Genomic DNA, 18,828 nt, shown 5'->3' with positions numbered 1-18,828 from the left:
ATTCATAAAAGAATTTAACAACGTAACTTGATATCTTTTGAAAGTTGAAACTAAATTTCATCGAATATGTACGAATATGAGGAATGAACTGGCCCAAATCCTTAATCATAGTATTGAAAGTACAGAAGAATATTTAATTTAATAGTTCAGTTAGAATAGATTCGCTCAAAAACGTCTGAAAAATGTTATAAAGATTCACTAATCGCCATTTTATGCATACTCACATAGGTATTGTTGATATTACGGTTGTGTCACTGATAAACTCGCGTCAGTACCGTACTGCTGAAAGTAGCCGGTAAAGTGTAACAATACCGCTCTGAAAACAGTGCGGTACTGAGAGTTTTACCTATACCTATTAAGTAAATAATATTTATACTTTACTTAATAGGTATAGGTAAAACTCTCAGTACCGCACTGTTTTCAGAGCGGTATTGTTACACTTTACCGGCTACTTTCAGCAGTACGGTACTGACGCGAGTTTATCAGTGACACAACCGTAATATCAACAATACCTATGTGAGTATGCATAAAATGGCGATTAGTGAATCTTTATAACATTTTTCAGACGTTTTTGAGCGAATCTATTCTAACTGAACTATTAAATTAAATATTCTTCTGTACTTTCAATACTATGATTAAGGATTTGGGCCAGTTCATTCCTCATATTCGTACATATTCGATGAAATTTAGTTTCAACTTTCAAAAGATATCAAGTTACGTTGTTAAATTCTTTTATGAATAATTTTTTCAAAGTAAGAACATCATAGACCACAGTACCTGTTGATAATTCCTTGGGAGAGTTGATTTACAAACAAAACACACATTGAGAATGATCAAGTGAAGTGTAACTAATTTCGAGAATAAACGGTAATACATAATATGAGTATATAAGTACTTTGGTAAAATTCACATCACTTTGTTATCATCACATTATAAACAAAACAAAATTCATTTTCTGATACCTAGATAGAAATTGAACATCCACGATTTATTTCAAAACTAAACGAACTAAACGAAGTAAAATTCACTCAAAGAAGTAAGAAATCACATGTACGTAAATCTGTAATCTACTTTCAGCCAGTTCATTCGAAGGTATTCGATGAAATTTGTGTTCAAAAGATATCAAGTAACCATGTTTTAAAATTCTTTTTTGAAGAATAAATTGTATGTACGAGTACATAACTAAACTACTACGTACTTCAGTAAAATTCACATCACTTTGTTATCATCACTTCACATTTTAATGTAAATACTAAAAATCGAAATTGATTTTGTGAATAAATAAACTAAAACAAAACGGAATTCATTTTCTGATAGATAAAAATCAAACACCCATTGCTTTATTTCAAAATTAAACGAATAAGAAGAAAGAAATTCATATTCAAGAAATCAAAATCACTACCACATGTACGTACGTTATCTTTTCTATCTACTGAAAAACACGCTTCGAATGTAAAGCAGGGTTGCCATTTAGATAAATAATTAAAGAACTACAATTGTAATTTTTTTTACATTTTTGTGTAATTTTGTACGCATAGTGACTTAAAGACAACTGCCTTGTTTTAAACAGTGAGGCACTGAGAGCTTTACCTATACTAATTAAGTAAAACATATTACTCAACGATTCGGCAAATGTACGTGAACACCAACTCGTGTGCTTTGCAACGCTCGCCTTCGGCTCGCGCTGCAAAAATCACACTCGTTGGTATTCACGCACTTTACCGAACAGTTAAGTAATATACTATTTCGAGATGCGAGTACAATACGTAAAAACTTTCGATACAGATAACTAGATATAGTAGCTGAGAAATAATAGTATATTACTTAACTGTTCGGTAAAGTGCGTGAATACCAACGAGTGTGATTTTTGCAGCGCGAGCCGAAGGCGAGCGTTGCAAAGCACACGAGTTGGTGTTCACGTACATTTGCCGAATCGTTGAGTAATATGTTTTACTTAATTAGTATAGGTAAAGCTCTCAGTGCCTCACTGTTTAAAACAAGGCAGTTGTCTTTAAGTCACTATGCGTACAAAATTACACAAAAATGTAAAAAAAATTACAATTGTAGTTCTTTAATTATTTATCTAAATGGCAACCCTGCTTTACATTCGAAGCGTGTTTTTCAGTAGATAGAAAAGATAACGTACGTACATGTGGTAGTGATTTTGATTTCTTGAATATGAATTTCTTTCTTCTTATTCGTTTAATTTTGAAATAAAGCAATGGGTGTTTGATTTTTATCTATCAGAAAATGAATTCCGTTTTGTTTTAGTTTATTTATTCACAAAATCAATTTCGATTTTTAGTATTTACATTAAAATGTGAAGTGATGATAACAAAGTGATGTGAATTTTACTGAAGTACGTAGTAGTTTAGTTATGTACTCGTACATACAATTTATTCTTCAAAAAAGAATTTTAAAACATGGTTACTTGATATCTTTTGAACACAAATTTCATCGAATACCTTCGAATGAACTGGCTGAAAGTAGATTACAGATTTACGTACATGTGATTTCTTACTTCTTTGAGTGAATTTTACTTCGTTTAGTTCGTTTAGTTTTGAAATAAATCGTGGATGTTCAATTTCTATCTAGGTATCAGAAAATGAATTTTGTTTTGTTTATAATGTGATGATAACAAAGTGATGTGAATTTTACCAAAGTACTTATATACTCATATTATGTATTACCGTTTATTCTCGAAATTAGTTACACTTCACTTGATCATTCTCAATGTGTGTTTTGTTTGTAAATCAACTCTCCCAAGGAATTATCAACAGGTACTGTGGTCTATGATGTTCTTATTTTGAAAAAATTATTCATAAAAGAATTTAACAACGTAACTTGATATCTTTTGAAAGTTGAAACTAAATTTCATCGAATATGTACGAATATGAGGAATGAACTGGCCCAAATCCTTAATCATAGTATTGAAAGTACAGAAGAATATTTAATTTAATAGTTCAGTTAGAATAGATTCGCTCAAAAACGTCTGAAAAATGTTATAAAGATTCACTAATCGCCATTTTATGCATACTCACATAGGTATTGTTGATATTACGGTTGTGTCACTGATAAACTCGCGTCAGTACCGTACTGCTGAAAGTAGCCGGTAAAGTGTAACAATACCGCTCTGAAAACAGTGCGGTACTGAGAGTTTTACCTATACCTATTAAGTAAAATTCAATACTAACCATTCAGAACATGTAGCAGCACACTGGCTGAGTCTAAATTGGAAGGACTGCATGTGTAGTTACCAGCATTGTCAGAGGTGGCGTGGAATATTGTGAGCGTACCGACTGTAGTATCGTGATTCAACCTTTCGGTTTTAATATCTTTCTCATTATGATCATAATCTAATACTCTTCTGTCGTTGTGATACCAAAAAATATAAGCTGGCTCTTCTAAACTTTGCGTAATTACACATTTAATGCTGACGGTGCTGCCGGCTTTCACGTGTATATCAGATTCGCCGATTATTTCGATGTTTGGCACTGTAAATTAAATTTATCCAACGTTAGAGCAGATTGCAGCTTTAGTTGGTAAAACTTCTAAAAATGTATCTATAAATAACGAAGTAAAATGAAACGATGGTATCTATTTTAAAGAAATAGAAGCGCGATAAAAGCGTTATAAAAAAGCTGTAAAGTAAACTCATGCATTTGATGTAGGTAGGTAATATCTATTATTCAGAAAAGTAACGGCTACAGTTACCATTATCTACTCTATCCCCCCCACCAGAAAAAATGCCCACCTTGAAGAATAGTGCCTTGTGTTCAATTTCTATTTCTAAGAATTCGATATCAGCGCAAAAAAAAACAACAGACAGTTTTAAGGAACGACAAATGAGGCAGTACATTAAAAAATCATTAGGTACCATTAAAAAAAATACAAAATTTATTATTTTTGCACTATCTATTTGAAATTATTTTTCTTTCACTTTCATAAATGTACCTACCTTCTTCAATTATTAGAGAATTTTTATAATTTATTCCCCAAAATCCCAAGAAAGGAAACCCAGAAAAATGCTGAGATTTCCAGCCGAACTAAAAGATGAGCTAAAAATTTTCAAAATAGGGTCATGAAAAAAATTATGATTTTCTGATACTTTTGGTCTAGGTCGCCCCCCCCCCCCATAAGGTACAATTAGAGTGTCTAAACTTCTAACGACAAAGAAAGCCTTTGAACTCATTCTCTCCGATTTGAACGAAACTGAGCTAAATTGCAAAACTCGAAAGAACATTGCTAAGACCCCTAGTTCATTTCTGCATTTTTGACGAACTTTTGAAAATTTAAAAAATTTAAAAAAGTTGTTTTAAGGGCGACGTGAACCAACACAAATAATTCCTTAAATTCCACTCCCATACTAGGACCTACTAGTCTCGGTCCATTCTGAAGCCTACAGCGTTTTTTAATATTTTTCCAGATATTTCGTATGGCTTTGAGTTTGAAGGGACCAAAAATGAATTTTAGCAGCTGTAACTTAATTGTCGAGACTCACTGGAAATCTTCTATACCATTTCAGGTACTTCTAAATTTCAGGAAGGTGAGTTCAAAAATGAATTTTTATGACCAATTCGCAAATTCCAGAAAAAGCAAGAAAATCAAATTTTATTGAAAGTATGTAACGAGCGATTTTTTCAACAAGGTATCGTCTGGTGTGTCTACATGATCACCCGATTTGAAAACAGTGACAATTCCACCTTTTTGGAGGCTCCAGCGAGTTTTCAAATTTTTCCAGAAATTTCAAATCGTGCTGGAAAGGTCAAAAATAAATTTTATCATCTATAACTTTGGTCGCAGTTCATTGAACACCCTCTAGACCGTTTTAGGTGGTTACCTCTAAATTCCAGGAGGGTGGGTTCAAAAGTGAATTTTTGACCAATAACTCACAAACTCCAGGAAAAGTGAAAAAATCAAATTTTTTTACAAGGTGGATAACACGAGTGAAACGAACGGTTCTTTCGACAAGATATAGTTTTGGTGTGTCTGCACGATCACCTGACTTGAAAACAATCGCGATTAGATCTCTTTAGGGACACCTTCAAATTTTCAAATTTCTTCATAAATTTCAGACCGTTCTGGAAGGGTTAAAAGTGCGTAGATATTCCCCATTTTATTTTATCGGATGAAGATCAGATAAAAGTTAATATAATTTCATCGGTAATTTTACAGTAGATAAATTGTCATTTTTGAACAATATTTCAAAGAGATAAAATTACAAATACTAAATTTTTATTATGGACTCTCACGCTTTATACCATGGCTAATTATAGGTACCTAGGCCAATAGGTATAACGTTGTAGCTTATCAAAAGGATCTAGAAAATTTCAAATTGTTGAATAAGTATCAAAGTACTTATGAGTTTATTGATAAAATAAGCTACCTACTTTTGCAAAAGCAAAATGATCGTGTGATTGTTTATGAAATAGGAAAAATTTAATAACGAAATTGCCTATAATGGTATAAATTTTCTTGGCGTGGTATTATTAAATTGTCGGTTATAGTGACGAAGTTAGCGTGACTTTAGAACTGGAGGTAAGGTATTCATGTCGACTACAGCTAAAGTAAGTAGGTAATTGGTACATTTTTAGCTTCTTCAAAGCCAATGCATTTATTAAACATGAAAATATTTCTGATAAATCCAAGTAGATAAACAGAATAAAAACAGAAACATTCCAGAATTGATAAATGAGGTAGCCTGAAATACAAAATTTAGTCAAAATTGTTCTAGGGTCAAAAAAGTGATCAATTTTTTATACGATTAGGTAGGTACTTACTGTTTTAGTAATTCTATAGCTGAGGTCAACTCAAGTATAACCGATGGACAGTTTCGTATCTAAAAGCATCGTCAATTTTTTCGCGGTGGAATTATACTCGATTCCAATTGAATATTCATAAGAAGAGAGTAATTTTTGTACTTTGGTAAACGTACGCGAGTAACCAGATCGGTTCGGAACTGAAAATTCCTGTTTAGGTTTTAAGTTTGAAAAGGCGGTTACGATAAACGTTAACACCTAGTGATTTATTTAAAAGAAAGTTCAAATACGAGAAACGGATACAAAAAAGGATCTTAAAAGAGAATTTTAGATAAGCTAGATAAAAGAAGAGCGAATTTATTTCGGATAGAATAGCGATAAAAAGTAAACGAAGTAGGTAGGTACCTTGCGAGAAATGTACACTTCGTTATTTTTTGAAAAACGCTTCGATGTGCTCAAATTTAATTAAGTTTTTGATCTTTTGCTTTTTCATCAAAACATACTACACGCTTTAATAGAAAATGACAACGAAACGTGTTTAATCTGAAAATTATCTGAAATTTTTGTTAAACTAAGCCCTTTCCTCATGCAGGTACACCACCTACGTAGGTAATATTTTTCGTCGTTCTTTTCTCAGTTATTGTCCTTCAACAAACTAAAATTACCTACATGTGAATTTAGGCATAATTTTAGGTAACTAGCCCTAATCTTCATCATTGTGAAGAGCTGCACATAACTGCTGTATGAATATTACATCGAATATCTCAGTGCTTAGAAAGCAATGCGATTCATTCGTTTATCGTGAAAAATCGCAATGTATAAATGTCAATCCAATTCGTAAACTTGGCCCTTTATTACGTAAAAATCACATCTCGAAAACATACATAAAATGGGAAAATAAAAATCATGTCTGAGGTTGTCCACATGAAAACCACCACAAAGTGTACCGACAGTATGTACCAAGGCGTTTGTTATCTGAGTTTTGATCGAGCTTATTTGTTTTATTGTCATTGCAAGAATGTCAGGAATCTCATTTATTTCAAAATAGGTACTTTTGTGGTAAAGGCCACATGTTTCAAAGGTGTTTTTTTTATACCCTTCAACAGAAGGCAAAAAAGGACTTATGTATACGATAAAATATTTTGCCTCCATTCTAACTTGTATGTATAAAAAAAAGTGTTCGTTTCGCGTTGTATGGTATAATAAGTATTATTGTTTCCATGTTTTTTTATTCGCGTTGGCCAAACAATTTCTCACGAATTGATATTGCATAATAATTAGGTATCCGCGTATAAGTTTTTCCATAACGTTGTGATTTTTTGTCTCTGTCTGCCTAAGCTTTTCCCTTTATAAACCTATTTGTTCGAATAACATGTAATTTTATTTCCAGTATCTAATGATAACGGCCGTTTGGTAAATTATCAGTTGATTATTTTATATCAAGTGTAATGGCACATCGTTATCCTTTTTGTGTATTATGGCGCTCATTTTACAAGAACCATTAGTTAGCGACTTTTTCATTCGATATTATACACGATTATCACTTTTTAAAAATGCTTTGTATTTCGATAATGAGCTATAATATCTCAAATATAGTCTGTCGGCTCAATTTTGTTAACAAGCTCGCTATAGCTCGTAAATCATAAAGGAGTATCATCTACAAAAGCAAAACACTGGAAGCGATTTTGTGTAGTGTTTGTATAAACCAACATCTAAAGCATTTGGCAATTTACTTCGATATTTAAGATGAAAATATAAAAATTAGCTGGGCTACTCGAATTTGGGAAATTTCCACTCACCAACAACGTTTAATGTAATGAAATGGCTCATTTTTGGTTCGGTGCTGACTTGACATTCGTATTGACCCTGATCTCTGGCTTGTACGTATTTTATTTGTAACGTCCACGTGTCAGTTGATTCGACTAGGAAGGCTTGAAATCTGTCGTCTGCTATGAATGTGTACCTATCTACTGTTAATATATGTGCGTCTCTTCGTCTTATCCATGATACCTGTAACATAAATCACCGATCGGAATGTTACATATTGATTAAGAATAATAAAAAGCTCACAAATTAAAAGTAAAGGTGCTTAGAAGTTCAAACAACCAGCAGCATGAGTAGTACGAGTGTATTGAGTGTTTCGTATTGTTATCACTCTAAATTACACACATGTAGGTAAATTAGTTTGTCGATTCTACAAATTGAAGGGGTAAAATTATAGGTACCAGGTACCTATTTTGGTGATGATTGTTCCAGGTTGTATCAAATACTTTATTGAGTCGTTGAAGTTAATTTTTTAATTTTCAGAGAATTTTTGGAAATGGGAACAGTTGTAGGTACCTACTTATTGGGACAGAAATTTGTTACAAACAGAGTAAGTATACGAAGAGGCAAAAAATATAAAATCGATTTGCATAGGTACCTACTAAAGACTCTAAATTCAATCGCTCAAATCGATCACCGCTATTGTTGGGCCAATCTAAAGCCTACAGCGAAAGTTGGCTCTTTTGGACAATTTCAAACTGCTCCAGAAAGTGTTGTTATCAATTTCAGCTGCTGAAAATTTGTTCCTATCATAATTTTGACAACCAAAATCGATTAGATTAAATTAATTGTCATTTCAAGGTGACGGGTTGAAAATAGTATACTGAGGTACCTGTGTAAGTATATGTAGGTATTTATATTAAAATCTCAAATTTTTAGACAATTTTAAAATCGTAGATTTTTGCAACAAATTACTCAAACCTTTTTCTTCCTCCTTGAAAATGACCACTTGAATCGATTGTTACCATTATTTTTGGACCGATCTAGAGCTCTCAGTAGAAGTTAATTTTTCTATTTTTCTCCAGCTGTTTCAATAAATGGCTACATCCAAAGCGTTGTTCGACAAGTGAAAGGTCCAGATGGACTCAAAAATGATGTCAATCGATTAGAGGGGTAAAAGTACTCTTGGGTAATTGATTACAAAAATTCGCATATTTTAAAAAAATTTTAGATTTTCAACTTGCAAAAAAAAATGAATTTTTGACCTGTCCGTTGGATATTTTGCAAATCTCCTGTCTTTATTGATTCGAAAAATCGAACTTATGACAGGATTTTACAACACTCTCTAGAGCAATATGAAATTTCTGGGAGATTGGCTCGAAAGTAGTGGCAATTGATTCGTGGAGGGGGGGGGGGGGGTCAACTTACAATTAGCTGTGACGTAGCCAGAATTTTGTCAAGAAGAGGACAAAACCATATTTTTCGGGTATTAATCTAAATTTGAGGTAATTTTCTGAAAACCTTTCATAATTACGATTTTATCATGAAAAGGAAAATAAAATTAATGTTCGAACAAAGCGAAAGGAATTTTTTTTCGAAAAGTTAGTTTAAAAAACGAAAAAGCACTCATTTTTGCGTGCTTTATTTTCAATTGTCATCCAAAAGGGGAGGGGCAATCGTCCCAGTGCTCTTCCCTCGGTTACACCACTGAACTGTATTTCAACTTTGTGAAAAAATACATTTTCATAACCCACCACCTAATAGAAGTTGCACTTCACCTACCCTAATAAATTGGAAATATTAAACTTATGACAGGATTAAATTTTCAGCTGCTGAAGTAGATTACAAAGCTTTCTGGAACGATTTTAAATTGCTTGAAAAAAGTCAACTTTCGCTGGAGGCTCCAGATCTGTTCGAAAATGCTAACAATCGATCTGGGGGATCGACAGACTTTCAGATCTTCATCTCTACTACATATTTACCCTTTTTTTTTTTTTTTTTTTTGTACCTAGAAAATGAATAAACATCAATATGCTGTTTTTGGCATTTCCAAAAATTCACCAAAAATTGAAAAATTGAGTCGGACAGTTCAAAATTTGGTCCTGAGATTATTTAATTTCATCAGGAGTTGACGGTTTACAAATGCTGCGGCAGTGCAGCAATTTTTGTTACCAAACCAAATATGTAGGCCTATTTGACTATTTCCTGGTTGTCTAACAATCATATTCTTTGATATTGCATCACCTCAGTGTACTTACACGTATAATTATAGGTATTCCCATCACTTCAGCTTCTCTCTCCATAACCCGAATCTACTTATAAATGTATGCACAAAGTGAGAAAAATACATATAATAGGTACGGTAGATAATGCACCCTCAAAAACTCTCTAATTACATTGGTTTGCATTAAACTTGTTTTTGTTGTATTTTATCCACGAAAAGTACATAAAAACAAATGTAAATGCATTCTCTCGCCACGTGCTGTACTTATATAAAGCTAATAAAAATCGAATGCGGGTGGCTACGATTTTAATATGTTATTTTCGAAAGCGACTGTCTAAACTCCAAACCCATGCCCGGGATAAACTCTGGTGTATATTTGCACCATGGTAAGCTAGTGTGCACTTTTGTGGTTTCGCTATTGTCTCAGTCTCATGGTTCTTCTTCAGGCTAACAAGTTTCAAATAGCAATTATTCGTATATATTCGGACGACGCGACGCAGATAGTGATTAAGTCCGAAAAGTTTCATTATTTACAAAAACAACTGAAATATTTGCTTTACCACTTTAACCGTTTGCATGCGTAGATAAAATATTAACTTGAGATTTCAATTTAACTAGATCAACTTACTGTGAAATTTACGCGAATATGTTACGAGAGTGATATTGATTTTTTTCCTCTTTGCTGGAGGTTAGATGGGTATTTGAATAATGAGTTTGCAGCAGAGACGAATCGCGATGCAGTTAGTATTAATTGAGTGGAATTTCGCATTTGATTTTTCCTTTTTTTTTTTTTTTATTATTGGGCTATATTTCTTACAAATTGATATGAAAGTTTCACACTTCCCCTCGATGCTAGGTACAGAGGTAAGATGAGGTGATTTTTTTAAAAACTAGGTATTTTAGTGGCCATATTATTTTCAAACTACCCAAGCTAAAAATTTGAATTCACGTAGAGATAAAAATATAAGTTAACAACCCCAGAAATAGAAGTTGTTTTTTTTGTTTTTTTTTTTTACAAAAAAAATCGCTGGAAAATGTAGCAAAACTACAAAGCTTGCGACACATTGTACATATCACATACTCTTTTTTCCATTTGGTTTATTTTAAATTACATTAATTTTTTATTTTTTATTTTCTGTCTAGTGGCGATAAGATTCAATACTATACGGGTATGTTACATAACGTTACACACGAGTACTTTTTCTCCAAAATTTCGCTATTATCTCAGCGTGAATTATGTTTTTGACGAGTCGTGAGATAATTCGGCGCTGTGGGTCTTAATTTTCGTTCATATTTGTTAAAGTTATTATCCAGAAAACGTGTAAAGATAAGAATGTACGAACACATGACCAAAAAATTCGCTAATTTCAAATTAAAATTAATTTTTCATTTTTATTCAAATTGCGTTTTTTTTTTTGTAAAAATAATTTTGAACCACTGAACTATAAGTAAATAGGTAAGTTAGTAGGTACAAGCTACAGGGTGGCTAGAAATATCGGGTACCCCTAAAAAAGTTTTCTAACTAAATACTTTGGTTGGTCACAGTGAATGATAATAATGATAACACATGATTGGTTGTTGGACTGGAGAGATAACATTCCACCAATCATATGCATCTATTTCACGTTGCCAACCTATATTTTTAATGAAAAACTTTCTTAGGGGTACCCGATATTTCTAGCCACCCTGTAAAAATCTGAAATAAAATAGGTACCTACGTATGAAAAAAATCTAATTTAAAATCAGTCAAAAAAGTTTAAGAAACAATTTTTCAAAACTACCTACTCGTAATGCCCAATAAAAGAGAACCTTTCAATCACTCAGCCTTGAATTCTGCTAATTTTTTGCTGGAGTATGGATCTCCATAGAGGAGAGGTGACTGAGGATTCTTTTTTGGTTCACTAAGAACCTCAATGTATGTATTAATGTCAGTAATGAAGATTTGATGAATGAACCCAACTTACCGATTTATTTCCTAATTGTTTGACTTTACATGGTAGATAAGCATGCGTTCCAAGCTGTGCTGTGATATTCGTGCTGGTAGTAGGATCAAAGTAAGGCCCAGTATATAATCCTGAAAACCGTTTCTTTGGCTGGTGAATAGCTATAACGCCTGAAACATACCACAAAAGAAGAAAAAATGTAAAAAAAGAAAGAAAATGACAACCGACGTAAACTTATTAACTTAATCGCAAAAACTCATTGACTTTCAAAATCAACGCTGCCGCCGGCTTATTAATCGACAACAAGGAAACCCTCTTAGTAAAAAATTTATCCTTGTTTTAAAAAATTTTCATCTCATCGTTCAAGCAACCCAAACACTGCGGAACGGTCGACCACACACCGGGCGAAGAAAAACGCACGCACGCGATTTCAACAGCGGGGCGTTCAATTTCTTTGATGGCGACACATTTACAAAACTAATCAAGATATGGTACATTTATCAAGTCGTTAAAAGTAAATTAAAGGTTCAGTTATCCGTAAAGATGAAGATTAAATCACCCTTTTGCGTGGACATTACTCGATTTAGTTTTTCCGGTCTGCTGAAAAGAATTTCTAGTCGATCCCATGTGGCAAATGAAGTGCAAATGTACGCGTAATACACGTCGTATACTAATCTCACGCTTTTATTGTTATTCACCTCTTTTAACAACGCTCGTCCGTGTTATTCTTCTTGTTACCTATTCAATAAACTTTACGAGATTTGGTGGTGTTTTTTACTCGCTTGTTGCAAGTGCACAAACTAACCTTTCTGCGTGAATGAGATTAGTTAGGTATCCACTCACTCATTACTTTACTTTCCCTTTTACAGTTTTATTCCTTTTCCCTTTCACGTATGAAATCATCGTACACTCTGGTAACTCGAGCTTTTATTTTAAACGAGTAACTAAAGCAAATAGGTACTTGAATTTTTTAAAAATCATTCAATATCCATTAATTGATTGAAAATTTGTCGTTCTGATGGGAATATCGCAGTTAGCTTTTTACTATTACCTTAATACGGTACCTATACGAATGGTAAACTGTAATGATGCGGTTGTACCCATTTTGTTCAATTTGAATGCCAAATCGAGTACAATGCACACGGTGGTTTTCATCTAATAAACAATGTAACCGATACCATACTATAAACCATTAAAATTGATGGCGCCATGAGACCGTGATTATGTCATACTTACCTACCAACGACGACTCTAACATCTACTCTGCTGTGTTATCGTATGTACATCGTATTACATACATGTAAAGTAACGAATAACGATTATATATTCCTATGATACATTATGGTGCAGTATTATGTAGTTCTCGGATATAGGTAGAGCTACACAAACATAGGGGATGCCTGTTGCATTTTCGTATGCGCAGATTTATCCTTACTTGCTAATGAGGCAGGGCTTATTGTAAGCTACATTCGAGTCACACCAAACTCGCTAAATAGCTACCCAAATTCTCCATTCTGTCGCCCCAGTGATTTAACGTAGGAAGAAACATCAAAGCCCATGTTCTGGAAGAAAGAGAGAATATCCTATGTTATAACATAGTCTTGGAAGGGAAGGGAAGGGAAGAGGAGGAGAGGGAGTGGAGATTGAATGAAAAATTTAGAAGCAAAAACATTCCCAAATAACGAATATGAGAATCATATTCTGATTGCGTACACATAAATCCTCAATATCGACGCGAAATGTGCAAAATTTTTCCATATCATAGCTATAGATTCAGTTTGAGGGGCAAAACTTCACTACGCGGGGGTAAAAATGAAAAATGACTGCGACTATAGAGTTCAGCCTGAAATTTTATACCATTTTGATAGGTCACATCGATATTATCGGATAGACAATGCAGTGTTGAATTCCGATGGGGGGGGGGGGGTATTTGACAAACCTATTAGTGTACATAAAATCGCACTGTGCAAGAATTTTTTCACCGTTTTTGCGTAGTTGGGCTTCAAATATCCTCGTTTAACAAACATCCTAGAATCTGTTGGTTTCAGACCATACTCTAGTCATTAGAGCCTTTTTATTATCAAAATTGGCCAAAAATGCATAAAAATCGTATTCAAAGTTCCATATTTATGCAGTTGTGCAAAGTGTCACTGAAAATAATCACATATTTGGCATCGGGAGAAGTCCCCCAATACAACCCCGTTGAGTTTTTGTGATTCCGACCATATCTCCAAAATCACCTTTTTGAGAGTTCATCCTCCCCTCCTCATGCAAGGGAAACATTTTAAAATTACACTGTTCTGGGGACAGGTAGTCCCTACATATGTACCTTCATTTTGGCAGTACGTTTTTCTGGTTCTCGAACAAAAAAATACAAAATCAACTTCTAGAGCACTTTTTCGTGTATGGACTGTGCTCTACACATTCTGGAGGAAAGAGAGAATCCTTACAGATTTGAATGAATCCAAGTTGCGACAGATAACATGATTTTAACATAAAAATATTCATCTTGGTTGTTTACTTTTGGTGGTAAGGTTGAAAAATAAACAAAAGATTCTATACTTGTACTTATTATTATAATTTCAAAGTTGAAAAACTCAGATAGAACGAGGGCAGTAAATTTAATTTTTGAAACATTCATATCAGGAATTCAGGATAGATCGCTGAAAAAAACAATGGAGGGATTTTGATCAGATTCGGTAGAAAACTTTATCCTGAGCTGGAAATACAGTCCTGGAGGTGTCCCTGAATGCCAAGATTTTTCCAAAAACTCTTTCTCTTTGAGGGCTCACAATTTCCCTTTAGGGATACCTCCGGGACTAACATTTTTTCTGGGAGACTTTCAACTCAAAATCAAGGTTTCTGTCGAATTTGGCCAGAATCCATCGACTTTTATTTGTCTTTGAAATCTTGAAGTTCTCAAGATTTTAAAAACTGCGTTAATTGAATGAAAAATCACGACCATTGAGACGGTTTCCGATGAAATAAATGTGAACTTTTTTCATCGCAAATAATCGATTTCAGTTTTCTCAAAATACTTCAAACAAAATATCTTCATTTGCGCTAACAAAATCCTTCCTTTTCCCTTCATTTTCATCCGATTATAAATTAATTTCGGTTATGTAGCCAGTTATGAGTAAACATCTTTACGAATAAGTAGGTATTTTCCAAACCCATCTGTTTTTTATTCAGCCATTTGAAAATCGGCGACAAAACGATAAAAAAAATGTCAAATTAAAAATCCGCTCTCTAAAATAATACATTTCTTTAAAATTGTACTTTAATTTCAAACAAATTACAAGCCCGACGGAACCATTCTTCCATTTTTCAACCGAAAAAAGCTGCTCGCTGGCTTGTGAAATTAAATGTACCTCATAATAAAAATCTTTAGTTTGTCAGTTATGAAAAATTCTCGTCTTTTCCATTTCTGCACTTACCATTTTACTCAAAACTGTTCGATTCGGTTAAATGTACTCTACAGACACGAACCGAATACAAAATAATGTTTAAAAATTAAAATACAAAAATTTCCCAATGCAAAAAAAAAGAGTCGATTTTTTATTAAAATTTAAGTCTTTATTCGTAGTGTATTTTCTTTTTTTTTTAATGGAAAAAATTTTAATGCGAAAATAAAAGCACAGATTTCCAATACGACGACGACGACGACGACGACGCGACATGACACGACGTTATAAAACACTTCGTATAGTTCGTACAAAGGTTAATATCAAAGTAATACTATTGTGGGGGAGGGGAGGAGAAGGAAGATAAAACTACACAGGATGCTGTGCATCTGAATTTGAAGAAAAAAAGACATTTTTTGTTTCTAAAAGTCTTTTGATGTTTCGGTCATGAAACGAATTAGGTATAGGTTCATTTATATTTCATCTTTCAAAAACTAAAAGAGTAATTTATTCAAATTAGATGATAAATTTTTCTCCTTTGAAATCACTTCAAAACAATGGTACATAATCATTTTGTAAGTTACCTACTTTTTTCACTCTCGTGACCGAAAAAGTCATTTTTGTCAGAATGAGGAGGTGTACGTATAATTATAATAGGTAGTTAGATACCATAAGTCCTCATTTTAATAATTTTACCAATCAGCTGTTGGGAGGAGGTTGTCATTTCTGATCGATAGATGAATGTATGTAGATGTACCTATCTAATATCTACTGCAAATTAAATGCTATCACTGCTTGTATTCTTCACAAAAAAAAAGTTGAAAATAGATAGATAATTAGGTGGGTACTGCGATTTTGCACTGACTCTCCCATCAAATTTCGTAGCATTCAAAATATATTTACAAAATAAAGTAATACAAATACTTCTCATTTTTAAATAGATAGGTACCTACTTAGGTAAGATAAGAAATTTTGTGAAAAACTAAATCCCTTGCGGGTATTAAAACAAATCGATTTAAAATCTGTAAGAGTATAAATTATGCAAAAGTAAATTTATTTTAAAAATTTCATTTACTATATCAGGTAGCACTGTACTTTAGATTTGCGTAAAGAAATTTTGCGAAATTAATTACCAGCTTCTAAAAAGTGCGTAGGCAGGTTTGATTCATTAACCACGAGGGAATTTTAATAATTTGGTATTATTTTACCAATCTGTTGTTTAAATACTTACTTTATCAGGGATCACGTTTTCCAAATATTGAACTACCTACTTATATTCCGAGGCATCGGTAATACCTACTGCGAAAATTTCGTTAATTTTCGTACACTTCGCGCACACATTTCAGAAATTTAAAAAAAGACACATTCCAATTTGGATGATCAACGATCATCGATATTTTTAAGAGAAGAAAATTCGACTTCTTTACAATTTTTGTATTTTATGAAGTACCTAGTTCATAAACATGCGAATCTTGAGCAGATTTTCAAAAAATTTCTTTCTACGTAAATGACATAGGTATACATAGAAAGAAATTTTTTGAAAATCTATCCTTTGAAAAACGCATCTTTTGAAAATATTCGCCTATACTCAATTCAAATTTCAGTCAAGTGGAAGACATACTTCAAGCAAGTTTAGTAACCATCCAATGCGACACGTGTAAATAATAAAAAAAAAATTATGAACTTCGTTAGTCAAAGACACCGAAAATTTTCTCTCATCGGTGTCTATATGTAGTTTGGAATATACCGCTCAAAGATATCATCTTTCCAATCGTTGGGAGCTTGTATACCTTCGCTTCTATCAATATACTCTCGTCTCGTGTTGAAGCAAAACCGAAACACATTTCGTTTTTCAGCTCTAAGCATGGCATTAAAATTTACAAATCACAATTAAAATCCGCGGGTTTGAACATAATCTTGGCTGCCAGGAGGGAGGAGGGATGAGGGGTACTCCTAATTATCTATTCTTACCAGAGTCGTGTTAAAAAATCTCTATAATGATGCCACATTCGCTAAATTTTCAGCTCATTACGAATTACAAATTTGTGAAGAAAAAAATTTCCAAACGAGTATTCTTCACTGAAACAATACACATGCCTACCTTCGCTTGCTAGGTACGTATACAGACAACGGCGAATGATTCTTTTCTTCTAAGAGATGTTTTTTATATTTGGCTGATAAACCATGTTTGTTTTGCCCCGTTTTTTTGTCCTCTTTTTCTTTCTCCCTCTTTCGTTATTTTTCAGAACTCGAAAAAAAGCGAAATAAAAATCTGGTTTTTCATTGTTCGTATTTATATTTTAAACAATACAAATTCTGAAAGTATTCATATTTACCGTTGAGAAAAAAATTAAAATAATAAACATATCCTCATACTAGCATACGATACAACTATAGAAATTTTTTACTGTGTTTCATTTTCTATGGCTGGGCCCAAAAATGAATAATTATATATGTACGCTTGGGTAGGTACCTTAGTTAAAACAAATAATTTTGTTTTCTTTTTAAATTTAGAGATACTAATGTGTTGCATGCAAAAAATCACAGTATACTTAAGTACTTAGGTACATATTGGCATGGGATTCTCACCATGATTTGTGATTTCCTTTCTTGAATTGAAAAAATATACGAACTCACATCAATTTAATGAGTTTTTCACTCCAATAAGATTGCATTTTTTGAACCGAACAAACATAAAATATTGAAAGAGTATGCAAAAATTCATCAGTAGCCAAAATTTAAGATGCTCGAGTGCATTTTCAGTTTTTGACGAATTTAAAAAAATTTCTGGGTTAAACGTAAAAAAAATTAAAATTTTACCAAATTGATCTGGAAAGTTGAAATTTGGCATGAATCTTTTTATCGACCTCACAAATCGATTGTTTAACAGTTTTGGAGCAGTTATCTGGAGCCTCCAGAAAGTCAAAATTCTCACCAAATTTTACTAACTTGAATGAAATTGAAGAGCTATCTTCTTTATATGTACTTGGCTCGTCGACGGTCGACGACTTGGCTTAACTTCAGGAAGCTGAGTCGATTGAACGTGATTTCAACCTGTTCTGGAGCCTCCAGCTGTACTAGGGAAATTTCAGATTTTTAAAAAGCACCATAAAAACTTTCCTAATCAACTTTAGCATGTTTAAAAGACGTTCAAGGCACCGTGATGCTACTTGAGACCTGTTTAAAACACACACAAAAAAGTTTAAAACGGATGTTTTGCTTAAAACGTGTTTTTTTCAACTCGATTTTATTTTTAAGAAACTCATCCCTTTTCAACTTTCCCTGAGAAAAAAACATCGCCAATTCATCAAAATTTGATAAATTGTACTTTCTTATCATTTTTTAAAACTAATTTTAAAAAGTTTAGTAGGTACTTTTTAAGCTTAAAGAGAGTAAATGAGTGCAATTTGCAACGTCACTATGACCTTAATTTTAAATCAAAATCCAATGCAAAAAAAATTACTGTAAAATCTTAAGTGTTGGGGAATTTTTATTTTTTAATGGGTAAAAAAAAATGAAAATTTTGAAACTGAGTTTTTTAAAAAGTTTGAAACAAAAGAACACAGTTTCATTGTTGTTGTTTTTGCAACACATAACTAGTTCAGGACCACATATTTTATCAATTTCAAATTATGAAATTGCTGAACAAATATTTTCAAAAAATGTGCGTGATCAGTTCAGGAGGACACTATTTTGAGGTCCAATTGTGTTTATACGTGTATGATGAGGACATT

At 32.9% G+C, this 18,828-nt stretch overlaps 1 protein-coding gene across 3 annotated transcripts in view; it reads right to left on the bottom strand.

Annotated features, from left to right (window-relative positions):
* The window catches only part of LOC135836122 (protein turtle homolog A-like), a 308,672-nt gene that overhangs the window by 5,795 nt on the left and 284,049 nt on the right, over positions 1-18,828 (bottom strand). For 2 of the 3 annotated variants that reach the window (XM_065350746.1, XM_065350747.1), the window contains exons 3-5: positions 11,712-11,860; positions 7,559-7,769; positions 3,195-3,494 (exon numbers count right to left, since the gene is read on the bottom strand). In XM_065350746.1, coding sequence (XP_065206818.1) covers positions 3,195-3,494; positions 7,559-7,769; positions 11,712-11,860 — 660 coding nt within the window. Of the gene's footprint in view, positions 1-3,189; positions 3,495-7,558; positions 7,770-11,711; positions 11,861-18,828 lie in introns of those variants that run through there. The other variant, XM_065350749.1, reaches the window with a different exon arrangement.

The sequence above is a fragment of the Planococcus citri genome, chromosome 2 (genome assembly GCF_950023065.1).
Source record: "Planococcus citri chromosome 2, ihPlaCitr1.1, whole genome shotgun sequence".
NCBI lineage: Eukaryota > Metazoa > Arthropoda > Insecta > Hemiptera > Pseudococcidae > Planococcus > Planococcus citri.
Note: the sequence above shows the minus strand (reverse complement) of the source record. Positions and strands in the feature narration are given on the sequence as shown.